Source organism: Lineus longissimus, chromosome 1 (assembly GCF_910592395.1).
Source record: "Lineus longissimus chromosome 1, tnLinLong1.2, whole genome shotgun sequence".
NCBI lineage: Eukaryota > Metazoa > Nemertea > Pilidiophora > Heteronemertea > Lineidae > Lineus > Lineus longissimus.
In genome coordinates, this window is record NC_088308.1 from 6292872 (window position 1) to 6306330 (window position 13459).

Genomic DNA, 13459 nt, shown 5'->3' on the forward strand with positions numbered 1-13459 from the left:
AATTTTGAAAAAAATATGGTAGGTACTTCTAGCAAAGGTGCATCATATATCCTCCGGGTTTTTGATTTGACCTCCTTTTCAAGGTCACAGAGGTCAAATGGTGTAAATTGGCCGTTAGGATGTAACGATGGCACGTTTCTAACTGCAATGACTATTGATACCAAATTTGGTACACATTTACCCCTTAGTCAGGTAATCTCAGGGACCGAAGTTTGGTCCAATATGATTCACCACTTGACCACCAGGGGGCAAAATCCAAAAACCTTAAAAATGTGATTATTCCTTAACTTCTTACCCGATTGCCACCAATTTGATATCATGGGTACATCTAACCACCATACAGTATATGTCACACAAGTTTTTAATTTGACCTTCTTGTCAAGGTCACAGAGGTCAAATGGCGTAAATTCGCCGTCAGGCCGTAACTATGGCACGTTTCTTAACTGCAATGACTATTGATCACAAATTAAGTACACATGTACCCCTTGGTCAGGTGATCTCAGGTACCGAAATTTGGTGCGATCTGATTTGCCGTTTGGCCTCCAGGGAGGGGGCCAAATCCTAAATTCTTCAAAATGCCATTATTCCTAGTAATGACTTGCCCGATTGGCACCAATTTTATATCATAGGTACATCTAATTCTAACAACCATTCAATGTGTCACCCGGGTCTTCTTTGATTTGACCTACTTTTCAAGGTCACAGAGGTCGAATGTACTGTAAATTGGCCATTTTGGGGAAATTGTAATTGCTTGGACTTACATCAAACCTAACACTACATGACACAATACCATGCTCTTTATCCATCTTTCCTCCACATGAGGTGAGCACAATGGCCCTGGCCATTTCATTTTAAATCATGACAACGAACGACACCAAACTAATGATTTTTTGTCGCAACAGTTGAAGATATTCTTGTCTATCGGATGAGTGTATACCACAGTTGTAGCAACATATCTTGATCGTTTGGTTCAATCAGATTAATCGGTGACTAGCCACCATGATTTAATTAGCTAGTCCTCGGCATCATGCTATCAACAACGTGAATCCAATGGCGCGCTCAGGTTGCCATGGTAATGTTATACACCGGAGAACCTTCCTTCAACGTTGTATGCAGCTACAGACGCCTCGCGAGAAGAGAGCGGGGATGCTGGGGATCGGATGCCATGTGACTCCGCTTGATGGTATAAACATGGATCCCCTCCTGCAGTTCACGGCTAAAGAGTGTAATAACGCTTAGGGAGCTTCGGCGCTACCACCTGAAGGTATCTAAGGATAAGTTTTACTATCGCGAGGTAAGTTTATAGCTTTCGAATTGATCAATCATATGTAGCGCTTGTATACCAGTGTAACATCTGTGATTGTTTCCCATTATTTCTGTGTTTTCATACAATATTAGAGTCAACAGCCTTAACTCTATAGACAGCTCTTAGAGTAACCAGACTGGTTATTCTAAGGACAGCTAGAATCGCTACATCTTTTCAACACACAAAAGCGCGTCAATCCGTCGTTCAGCGTTCCCAAACAATGAGGGGAACACTCGGTTACTGAAGCACTGAAAGACAAGTAACACAACGCTACACCGGTCGTTTTTCGTTTTTCCTTGGTCGAGGTTATTGCTGACCGCTCTTAGCAATTTAGGCAGTGTGGTATCAAATGCACACAGGATGAAATCAATAAATCAATGTATTTCACTGGCAATGATAAGTCACAGTTAGTAAGCTGTGCACTGCCTGTCTAAACGTGAAGCACAGCACTTTATAATTGTGCAGTTAACAGTTGGGGAGTCATTCATAATTTTTGACATTTTCCAAAGAATAAGATGTTCAAAACATACTAAGAGGGGCACATAGTTAAACATGTACGGTGGCTGGGGAATGACAGTACATGGTGTGTTTTTTAAAGATCGAGATAATAAGTCAGTCGATTCAGATATTGGGTGATATGAATAAACACTAGTAAATGCTTTTACTTCTATTTTGTACAGAAATGCCTAGTGTAAATGTACGTGAAGTTTTAAGTAAAAGCATTTCCTAGTCTTTATTCATATCACCCATTATCTCGATCGATCGAGATCGAGATATATGTACATGCATTCAAATGAAAAAGATATTTCATATTTTAAAACAATCATGTGATGTCCTTTTCAAGCCACCGCAGGCACATGATGCTGTTGTGGAGATCCACTCACTTTAAGATCAAGAGACCGGCAATAGCTTCAGCAATAACTCCATACCATGATGATGTCCTATGGCCAAATTTAGCTCGATCGATTCAGCCGTATGTTTGCTTGCTCAGTCTTTTAAAAGTGGACAGTTTAGCTTTGGTTGATTTCTTTAAGGCTTTAGCTGCTGATTGAGCAACTGATGATGAAACGATGGTCAATTGCTGAAGGATATAACCCGGGTATCAGTAGCACAGTATAAGGCGGAGATGTTTTGCACTAAAAACAATAGAAATCTGGCTCGTTCTACCACTAGAGGGACGGGAATAAGTTAACACAATTTTGCATTTGATTTATACCCTATCACAAGGTCATCGCTGGAATCGTCGACCTACCGCCCTCCAAACAGAGGCGGGGCCTCCGTCTGTGTCTGCGCAGTTAACAAGTATGTATAGGTTCGAATGTCATTACGGTAAAAACAGTGTCTTAGGCAGCCTTGGCTGACCAAGTACTCGTTTCAGCAATGTTTGCTCTCATTCTAAGGAGCGTACGCGACCAGAGTAATGATGTTGAGGGGTATAGTTCTACCGAGTCAGACAATATGAGAATTACCCGTGATGCAAAACGAGGCAATCTCATACTCTCAGGGAGTTTACTATAAATGTTCAAATTGTTGGTGTCATAATTCTGCGTGTCCGCCGGTATCCTTCGCCATGTGGACACGCAGTTTTAATAAATCCTTGGGCTGTCCTCGCAGTGAATTAGGAATATTACGTCTGAAGATTAGAATTTTTCAGATCGAATGTATCTACATGTAATTTGAATCAATTTATTTACAAAATGATTATCTGTCACCTGGATGATATTTGACATGACAAGGATAGAGATGCCTCGGGGGAAGAACAATGTTCACATGCAGTCTCACATTGTCTCAATATCATCCATAAGCGTGGCTATATATGGTCAAAGTCGCGCATCCATGTTTTGCAGCTCCGGGCAATCGCTTTATAATTCAACATTTCTTGGCGTACAATCAAATTGTATCTGGCAATGACTGTGTAACGTTTTTGGCTGTACAGCAAATCTCAATGTTGCTTTACCATATGATCAAGAATACTAGTATAGAGAAACGCGTCTTAACACCAGCGCCAGTGAAATTTATCTACGTGTGGGCGATACGCCAAATCCGATGTATAGTGACAAACATGTTTTGAACTTGGCGGGTTTCCATCTGACAGCTCTAAAAGAAGTTGGTAAAACTCGGACAATATTCAATTCAACAAAATTGTTGTATTCAGCGTTATCGCTTTATTGAGGTATGCCATTCTTTTCAGCTTAATACAGCGATTGCAGCTAAAACCACATGAAACCTACGGCGAATAGTCGTTGTTCAGAGCTGCGCAGCTGAAAACAACGATAATTCTGGCGTCTATATCTGATTTTTAAAGATTTAAAAAAAAAAGATTTTTACATGTACCATCGTTGGAAAAACGCATCTATCCGGCGCTTGCTGACACTGTCCGAATCCCCACACTCTTTTCCCCAAATACTAGTACATGTAATAAAATGAAACGAGAGGGCGCGAGTTAGGGTTGTAGACATATTTTTTACCATTTTCATATTTCATCACGTGCAAAGATGTAGCCCCTGTCTGATTTGACTATGACGGGTAGTTAATCGAAGATAGTATGATACGATAACCTTTCACAATGAGAACTCTTGATTAAGCTATAAGATTTCACCGCGATGCATCTTCATCGAAACGTCTCGACGAAATCGAATAGTAATTATCGATTGCTTATTTTGTCAATATTTTATCCAGTTTTGCTTACGTGGCATTTACCGGCGACTATATACAAAACGGCGAGGTCGTGTTTCCATGCACAGTTACACAGAGAGTCATGATGTTTATCATGTTGCGCAGGCACTAGAAGTATCCAGTTGTGCCTTCAGGTAAAATGACATCAGAACAACAATGTTGGCATGCCAACATATATGTTGCCACGTGGGATGCCATTTTAATTCTGTCATCACAAGGACCCCGGTCTTGGTCAGAGATCAAACTTTGGTTGCACAGATAGGAATCGGGATGCAAATCATGCGAAGCTCACCTCACGTAAAATATTCGTGAAAAGTAAAAAATGTCGGATGATATCAATGCGATTGGAGGGGGCCAAAAAGTACCGGTAAATAATTAGAAAATAATCGACGTTTCCAGCAGGTACGTTATTCATAGAGAAAGTCAATCATGGAATGTTTATGCATGTAGCATATAATGAAGTGACTATGCCTATAAAAAGAGTAGGTCATACTTTTGCTGTGAGTCTTAGACTATACTCAAAGTAAAAATCAGCTGCCATGGTTACCTTAAATGAAAGAAGAGAGTAGATACAATCATGTGACTTGATAGTGCATATTTAGAAATTTCTAATCTCGAATGTCACACAAGACATTGGAGATGATGAATGTTATCGACATTGCTGTCTACAATCTGGTATTTGCTGAATCATACATCGCCCGGCCAGTCTGTCAAAATCGCTCTCCGGGTAGCCGGACAGGTGAAACTAGTTACTCATGAAATGGGAGATCGGTGTTCCATCTCCACGGAAATGAGTTATCGAAAAAAGCTTTGCTATTCGGCAGTCGGGAAAGCAGTCTCGTTCGTGTTGTTAACCGTAGCAGAACTGATTGACTCGAAGTTTGTCGAAGCGTGGGCCATGAAGAAATTCAGAAGGAGTTCGTATTACTATTACTATTTATCAATGGTGTCATTTTCCTTGATGGCAAGGTTCTAGTTAAATAATCTCCATATCCTAAGGTTATAGCTAAGGTTAAAGGTTTAACGTAAATTTCACTGAATGCAAAGAAACCGTTGAAACCAAAAGTAACCGTTGACACCTGGATTGGAAGTTTGGCGAAGACTATTTACCTTACATCTAGCTAACTCCTGGACCTATAGCATGTGTGTGAGCAATTCGAAATGGATGAAAATGTGTCAATCAACATTAAATTGTTGAGAATAAGCTCTTATGGTGAAGATCAAACAATGTACATGTACAGAAAATACTACATTGTAAGATACAGAAGTGACTTGGTTGGTGGTTTCCATGGAAATATGTATATCTAACGCCACAAAACACAGCGTCATAAATTTAATCATCCTTTGAAATATTGCTACGCTAACGTTGGCTAGATTTTTAAAAACCTTTCTTGACTGTAAAGGACATCGCAGATGTTATGATTACATGTAAATCCGTATATAATTTTCGACGGGCCATCATAGAATTTATACATGTATCTGAATAAGTGAACTGTTCTATACGTGTTTTCCGAATTCTGAACTGAAGAGAGTTATTGTTATGGATTTAACCTTTGACCATATTGCCAGCATAGAATCTACGGATGGAAGATCCGATGTAGATTCTACCATTCTACCATGGACCATCATAAATTCTACGGTATAATAGAAACGTTTCCCTGTGAGCTGTTAGTTCGCTTTCAGTTGTCTTATAACCAACACCATGATCTACATACCAATGTATATAATCTGAACATTACCTCTATACAACCGGCAACTGCTGCGGTAATTTTACCAACAACAAATTTGAGATTATCTTCGTTACTTGAGTCCTTGGATTTGGTTTCTTGGCACGAAGATTTGTTTTAGGATTCCAGTATTCAACCTGGCTATGTGGTGTTGATCTTCGAGAGTATAATTACCGTATCGACGCGTTTAAGCCGGCTGGGGGTGGGGGGGGGGGGGTGGATACATGTAACACACCGATGCATGTTTATATTTGTTTTCTTTTGGGTACCAGTTACGATATGTTTGTTATAAAGAAAGTTGAGTGCTAATTACCTCCCATCCTCATATTCCAGGGTCAACGACGTGATTCACCATTGTTACAACGTCACGTCTAGAATCTATCCTCCGCATCATATACATGTATGCGATATCTGAGGATTAAAAATTAAATTTTCATGACAAACTTAATCAAGAATCCCGACAACACGACATTATTGTATCTAAATGTCACATTAAGATACGACCGTGTCAACTGTTCGGCTGCAGTGTACGTAAACTGTGTGTAGCGTTGTGCTAACATTGAGCCGGCTATTTTTAGTGTAGATATCATCGTTCTTATTACGGCCCTTTTCGTCATGTCCATGTTGTACAAATGTCAACAAGTATGTTTAAACAATATCTTTGCGTATTATCATTGGACCAATCGACTCGGTGGGACGGTGACGAGTCGTTCCAAATCAGCTGTTCTATGACCACATGGATATCATTGGAATTGCTCGGGAGACACGCCTATTTTTGTCATTGGATAAGCTGTGGTCACACACACTCCATTGACACTGCCCAGGAGACGCCTTGGTTCCGGCCAACGTGGCCATGCTGATTCAGCTAAAGGGTTCTGCTGGCGTGGAAGTATATCACAATTTTTACACTCGCGGCTCGGTTGCAACACACTATTCTTAGTACCAGTGGAAATGAACTCTTGCGCAGTCCAATCCTCAGTCGTCATTAAGACTAGATTACCATTCATAGGCTCGGCTTAACTAGTTCTCAATACTATGATACTATGATGTGATTTACAACTTTGCGGAAATACGTCCGTTTTTAATTGTTGATCACAAATGTAAAGCTCAAATTTTCCATTTTTTGATTAGATTTATCATAAAATCGCTGAATGTAAACCATCGCGACCGCGAAAATGTTCATGTTGTGACGTCATCAACGAAAACGGCATTGAAGCGAGCCGTCCGGGCGGGATTAAACCATCAATTTCTAGAAAATGTGCATTTCGATTCGAAAACCTTACCGATTTATGAGAAAGTGACGTAGTCATTTGTCAAAAACAGCTAAAACATTATATGGTGAAATTTGACACGAGTTACCCTTTAAGTTTCTATTGGGACCTCAACGATAGTCTCTAAATCTTGAGAAATACAGATGAGATAATTAAAGGAACTTCACTATTTATAACAATGGATTATTCGCATCAATCGTTGCGCTCACATTGGCGTTTCCCGCCGACATCTTACCAGCAGCAAGCAGTGTCTCTACTTTGAGGCTACCATCCCCCCAACCACAACGAGTCAAGCTATATCCATTTCCATCCGCGCCACAAAACGCTCCACCAGGCAGACATCGTCCAGGTGTAATGTTTTGAGTGTTTCTGTTTCTTTCTGTTTCCTCTCATTATTTCGGGAGCGCTGATTTCAGATTGACTAGCTACTCTACTCTTCCTATGTGTACCCGTCCCTATTGATGTCAAATTCTCTCTTTCTGTCTGTTGTGAATATTGAAACACGGAACATTAAAAACGTAACAACGGCAGCATCAATATTTCAAGGTAAACCCACTTACATGTAGCGATTGACAGTATATATTGATGGGGAATATGGTGACGGGAAAGATGCTTACTACATGTGCAGCAGTATACGTATATCCAGTCATTGTCGTTTTTGTTCTTTTCAGATCAACAAACCTGATGACTGGTGCTAGCTGTTTTACGATTGAAAGTCGTGCGTTGTTGGAGAGTACGATGAAAAGCGGGTGTGAACGAGAGGATCGATACTCAAGCATATTCCTATGAATTACGATAACGCCTTGCGAGGATTTATTTCATCGCTAATAGCCTCTTTGTATTGTAACCACTCAATCTGCCGCCATGAGGAAATCCCGAATGAAGCAGATACGAAGGATGCTCACCTATTGTATAATAATCGGTGTGATGTGTTTGATTTTTACCAGTATCCATGTTGGGATAAAATACCCAAAAGCTCAATTAGATACAGAGCCAATATTTTCTACAATTTTGGGTGTTGTAACTACACCAAGACCGGGCTGGACCATAAACATGTCGACTCTACTGTTTACACCCTCAAAAAGGGACAGGCGTGTGACCAGTATCGATTGTCAAAAGCTCTTCGAAGGTGACCCTGATGAAACTCACAAAGCCTACATGACAATGGCGAGGACACCACGTAAGCCAATTCCGGATGCGGTTTTCACTGAATTGACGAGGAATTGCTCAGAATTTGTGTTCCAGAGGGGGTACCTCATGAAACCTACCTCGGATGAGGAGGCAGACTTCCCTATCGCATTTTCTATCTTGATGTACAAAGAAGCAGAACAAGCTGAACGATTCCTTCGCTCAATTTATCAGCCGCAAAATACGTATTGTATACATGTGGACCGTGATAGTCCCAACGACCTGCACACTGCTATGCAGGGTTTGGTTTCGTGTCTACCGAACGTATTCATTGCTTCAAGACTTGAGCGTATAGTCTACGGAGGTTTTTCGCGGTTGCAGGCAGATATCAATTGCATGGTGGATTTGTCCAGGAGGAATGTCTCTTGGAAGTACTTCCTTAACCAGCCAAGCCAAGCATTCCCTCTGAGGACTAATGCCGAGTTGGTGAAGATTTTGAAAATTTACAACGGCTCAAATGACATAGAGGGGATCAGTGTGGAAAAAGTTCCCTATATGAAAAACAGATTCACGTACCATCATGCATTTCGATATCCCGACGGAGCAAGAAAGCCGATAGTCGTACGCACTGCACGTAGAAAAGGAAAACCTCCCCACGGTTTGAATATAACGAAGGGAAGTGCTTATGGTGTGTTCAGTCGAGACTTTGTGAACTTTATACTCAATGACCAACTCTCCCAGACATTCCTGAAGTGGTGTCGAGATACCTATTCACCTGACGAACATTACTGGAATACTCTTCACCACACCTTGTCCAATTCCTTTCTTCGCACTCCTGGTGGATTTTCTGGTAGGTTTATTTTGAGAAATATTTTCAATATGATCATAGAAATATTACATCTATTCAACTCAAAGGAAGCGGTAATGCAAGAAACGCTTCGGGGCTAGCCCCTCGGGGATAATTGAAGTCAACAAGATCGCGTCGCAGTGACATTCAGTTATATTTTCCTGGAACAGTTAATCCAAATAAGGCGTTTGTAATCATAATTCAATCCCTTTCACGTGGTGAGAAAACTCTACCGTTAAAGGGATGAAGATAAACTGTCACTGCGAAAAGCATTGACCTTTGCCAAAACATGTACTTTTCAAGGTCACATACTAGTTGTGTGAAGAAGAGCATTCTACTGAATGGGCCTATTTCGGCTACTTCGTCGACCCTCTACTGAAATATCTTCCTTTTTGCAGGCATGCCTGAAGCGAAACCTTGGCTAGCCACGTATGCTGCATGGGGTGGCAAAGACCCTTGCCATGGCCAGTTCCGACACGGCGTGTGTATATTCGGCATAGAAGATCTGCCAAATCTGACCGACAGAAAGGAATTCTTTGCCAATAAATTTTACCTGACACACCAACCACTTGCGTTAGATTGTCTGGAAGAATACATGTACAACAGAACAATACAACGGCAACCTACAGACACATCTTACTACGAACATTTACCATTTATTATCAAAGGGGGGCAATAGGCACGAGCTGTTGGATCCAGTTGTTGGTCGACTAACCGCATGCATGGTAAAGTCTGGGCACGCTTGACTTCGGGATGCATTGTATAAACATTCCTCTTACCAAGAATCAATAACGCCTATTAATCGACACTATACAAATTATTATATTTGAGCATTATATCTTGTGAAAAGAATCCAGTAACAGCCAGCCAATAGTATCGATAGTCATTGAATCTTCCAAAAGCCCCGTAGATGCGGTAGTACTGTTTCCAATCCTTAGTTTTTGTCAATTCTTATTATATTTGAGGCATACATCTTGTAAAAAAAATCCAGTAACAGCCAGCCAATAGTATCGACAGCCATTGAATCTTCCAAAAGCCCTCTAGATGCGGTAGTACTGTTTCCAATCCTTAGTCTTTGTCAATTCTTATTATATTTGAGGCATATATCTTGTAAAAAAAATCCAGTAACAGCCAGCCAATAGTATCGACAGCCATTGAATCTTCCAAAAGCCCTCTAGATGCGGTAGTACTGTTTCCAATCCTAAGTCTTTGTCAATTGTTGCTCTTACTATGTGAATAGTAGCGATGTTGATGAGATAGGAGAGACGCCTATCGGCGACTTCGTGAAACTTTCTATTGTTCATTTTGCCTTAGCTTACAATCTTCCTTTAAACTATCAACTCAATTGGTATTCCCGACAGCAAGCCACGTCCGATACAATGAGGAACGGATTCATTGTTATTCCGCTCACGGCCAGAACTCGTCAGCTGCTTATCAGGTAATGGCTTCTTGAATTCAAGCAGCCCACAAAGGAGCGAGTTTTGTAGCAGCGACCTGCGATGATGATATCATGCGACAAGGATTTCTTGTTTACGGTTGTCATTCCAGGCACCTGCAACAAGAATCGATAATCGCTGCGACGTGCACGAGATCAGCATCAAATCAAGCGATTATCGGTTTTACCAGCAGACGATCGATTTTTATCGTTCGTTCCCATTGGTTATTGTCGCGAGTCGCAGCGACAAAAGTCAGTAGAAGTCAGTACGATCAACAATCTGGTATCCACCTATTTCCCCCGATAGGTGTATGTTAAGTAAAAAAGCAGTTTCGGATGGTGCGTAAATATTATATTGTATGTTACATAAGCATTGTTGTGTTATTCTATTTTCTCAGATCAAGGATGGTTGAGGTACTTTTAAAAAGAGAACGAGAACGAAAATTTGTCAGATAGTGTTGAGACTATTTGTCATATCCCCTGACAAAAATCATGGCCTGGGCGTCGGTGACAGTGTCCGTTATTTATTCATATCAATGATCAGACAAACGCCTCAGTCGAGTCGTTCCATTTTCGGCATGCCGATCTACCGTCGTTGTGTCTGTATCCATCCTTGAAAAGAGGAGAATTTACTGCCGAAGAAGTCGGCATGATTTTCGGTGGCTTTTTAGGTGTGACCTTGAGATATTTCCTTTCCAAAATCGCCGCGACCCGATGTTCAATATGGCCGCCACGGCCACCATATTTAGTGGAGAACATTTCATCTCATACGACAATTTCCTGGTGTACATTCCACGTCCCGAGGTAAAAATTTCTCTCCAAAACTGGTGCTAACTCCTTATTCAATACAGTGGCCACGCCAGCAATCTTCTGTTTGTTTCCATACTCATCTTGAGTACATGTCTTTGACGGAAACAACCGTGCGGCCCTCCCAAGTTACCGAAGTCGCCGGAGGATTGTATACACTGTAGTTGCACCAGCATAGTTTCCGAGTGACGTCGATGATGATAATGATTGGGTTCTGAATCCCAATACAATAAGACCTAAATTTTAGGTACAACTTGTTCATCTCGAGCTGATCAGACAATTACAACCAACGGAGTGGTACAAACCGCGCGAACGCGCATACAGTGCCATTATGACCTTCCTAAATCAGCTGAATGAATTAGATAGCTCTGACCTTGGGACGTACATTACGTATCCACAGCTGGAATGCTTGAAATGATCAGTACAGCGTATTCCAATACTTACTCGAGGAATATACAAACATCATCTGGCTATGCGACAAGGAGATGCTGGCCGAGCCGTCGCCATGGAAATTGCAGCAGGTTATCAATGGTATTTTTCCTGGACGCTTCAATTCGTGCTTGCTTCCATCTATTAGCAACAAGGGTAACCACGACCAAGAAGGATAGGTGGAAGTTATACCAATGAATGTGATGCTCTTCGACTGGCCGCACTGCATGATGTGCTCACTTATTCATCATCATCATCTTCTTCTTCTTCTTCTTATTCTTCTTCTTCTTCTTCAGCATTCTCTCTGTATTACGTTTGTCTTTTTTTTCCAACTTTGATTCAACTATAGGTATACGATAAACGCGTTGTTCATCATTTTGAGCGCCACCCGATTTATTCATTTCGTCTCCTTCATTGAATACGTCTCCGTGTGCTGGTATAAAATTGCCTATACAGCTTGGTACTGTGCCACGTCGATCCGGATATGTCCTGATACGGATGGAAACTATCCATGTCTGGATCGCGCCTCAAAAAGAATGGCAAGCCTGGTATCTGCACCTTTGCTAAACATGTTTAACACGAGCTGATGCACTGCAACCCCTCCCAGGCCAGCGGCCGATCAAGATGTCTGCGCTCCAGCACTCCGTACAAATGAGACAAGACCACTAATAAATATTCATAGGTTGGAGGGTCGAGGCCTATCAATTAGACGAGTGCATGTTTTTAACTCTCAAGTACATATTTGGAGAGGTATTGAAAAAATATTTGCTGTGGCAAGTCTACAGATATAAAGAAATTATTTGATGAAAAAATTAATTTCGAATTTTGCTAATTTGGTAATAGGGGGCGTGTTTTGAGTTTTTCTGCCAGTTGGCTGAAAAGAGTGGAAATATCAAAGTCTGTCTAATTTGTCGATTATCAAAAAATTTCCGTGGTCAATCACCAGTTTATTTTTCACCATTACTTGCCCGACTGTCCGGAATAACATAATCTAAATTTCAGATTCACAACCGCACGCATTATTTGATGCGTTGCGGTCGAACATTGACAATTTAACTGCTAAAAGGCTTAAAAAATCAATTGTGGTCTTGTCTCAAATTGCAGATCAGAGGAGTATATTGGAATGGCAACGATGTTTCCTTGTCACACTAATTTCAGTGTTAGGATACAACAGACCGCTAGAGAGACCTTGTAGTTTCATAAGGGGAAACAGAGAAACCTGTGTCTATCTGTCTTTCGGTGTTCCCATAACATGTATAAAACAATGAGGGAAACACTTGGAAACGGAAACACTCAGACACGTTACACCGGGTTCCGTGTATCAGAGCTCTCTGATTACATACTGTGGTTTACTTTGTCTGTGCAATTGGCATGGTATCCGATCTTGTTTTTAACAACATCCTATTGTTCTTTTCTTTCTTAGAAATAAAAAATCCCCAGAGGGCAAAAACGGTAGAATGTGTTGCTGATCATTAGGCTTTTGACAAGTAAGAACAACTGGCGTTGGGGGAAGATACGTTGTGCATTTGATAATCTATTGTATCGTCATGAAAAATTCTGTCCTCGAAGACCTCTACCAATACAAAGGGCCTCTCTCTTGCCAATTCAACAACGATAAGGAAGTCTGTAGTGCCCTCTGAACACTTGTGTCAGCTAGGGTCCAAACGTAGAACATGGACCTTACTTTGTTTGGCGACCTCTGTCATGCGCCCGAAATGGCAGGTTTTGGTGAATTTTCGGAGAGAGCCCGACTTCCCCATTAGTCCTTTACTTGGTGCCAAGATACGTGAGAATTACTTACGAGTAGGCATGGTAGATGGGAAACCATGCTCG

General features: G+C 41.2%; 1 protein-coding gene across 1 annotated transcript; it reads left to right on the forward strand.

Annotated features, from left to right (window-relative positions):
* Positions 1-1108: 1108 nt before the first annotated feature.
* LOC135498520 (N-acetyllactosaminide beta-1,6-N-acetylglucosaminyl-transferase-like) lies at positions 1109-10822 on the forward strand. Its single transcript, XM_064788802.1, has 3 exons — positions 1109-1294; positions 7652-8958; positions 9354-10822. The coding sequence occupies exons 2-3, from the start codon at positions 7845-7847 to the stop codon at positions 9632-9634; spliced, it is 1395 nt and encodes a 464-aa protein (XP_064644872.1). The 5' UTR covers positions 1109-1294; positions 7652-7844; the 3' UTR covers positions 9635-10822.
* Positions 10823-13459: the final 2637 nt, after the last annotated feature.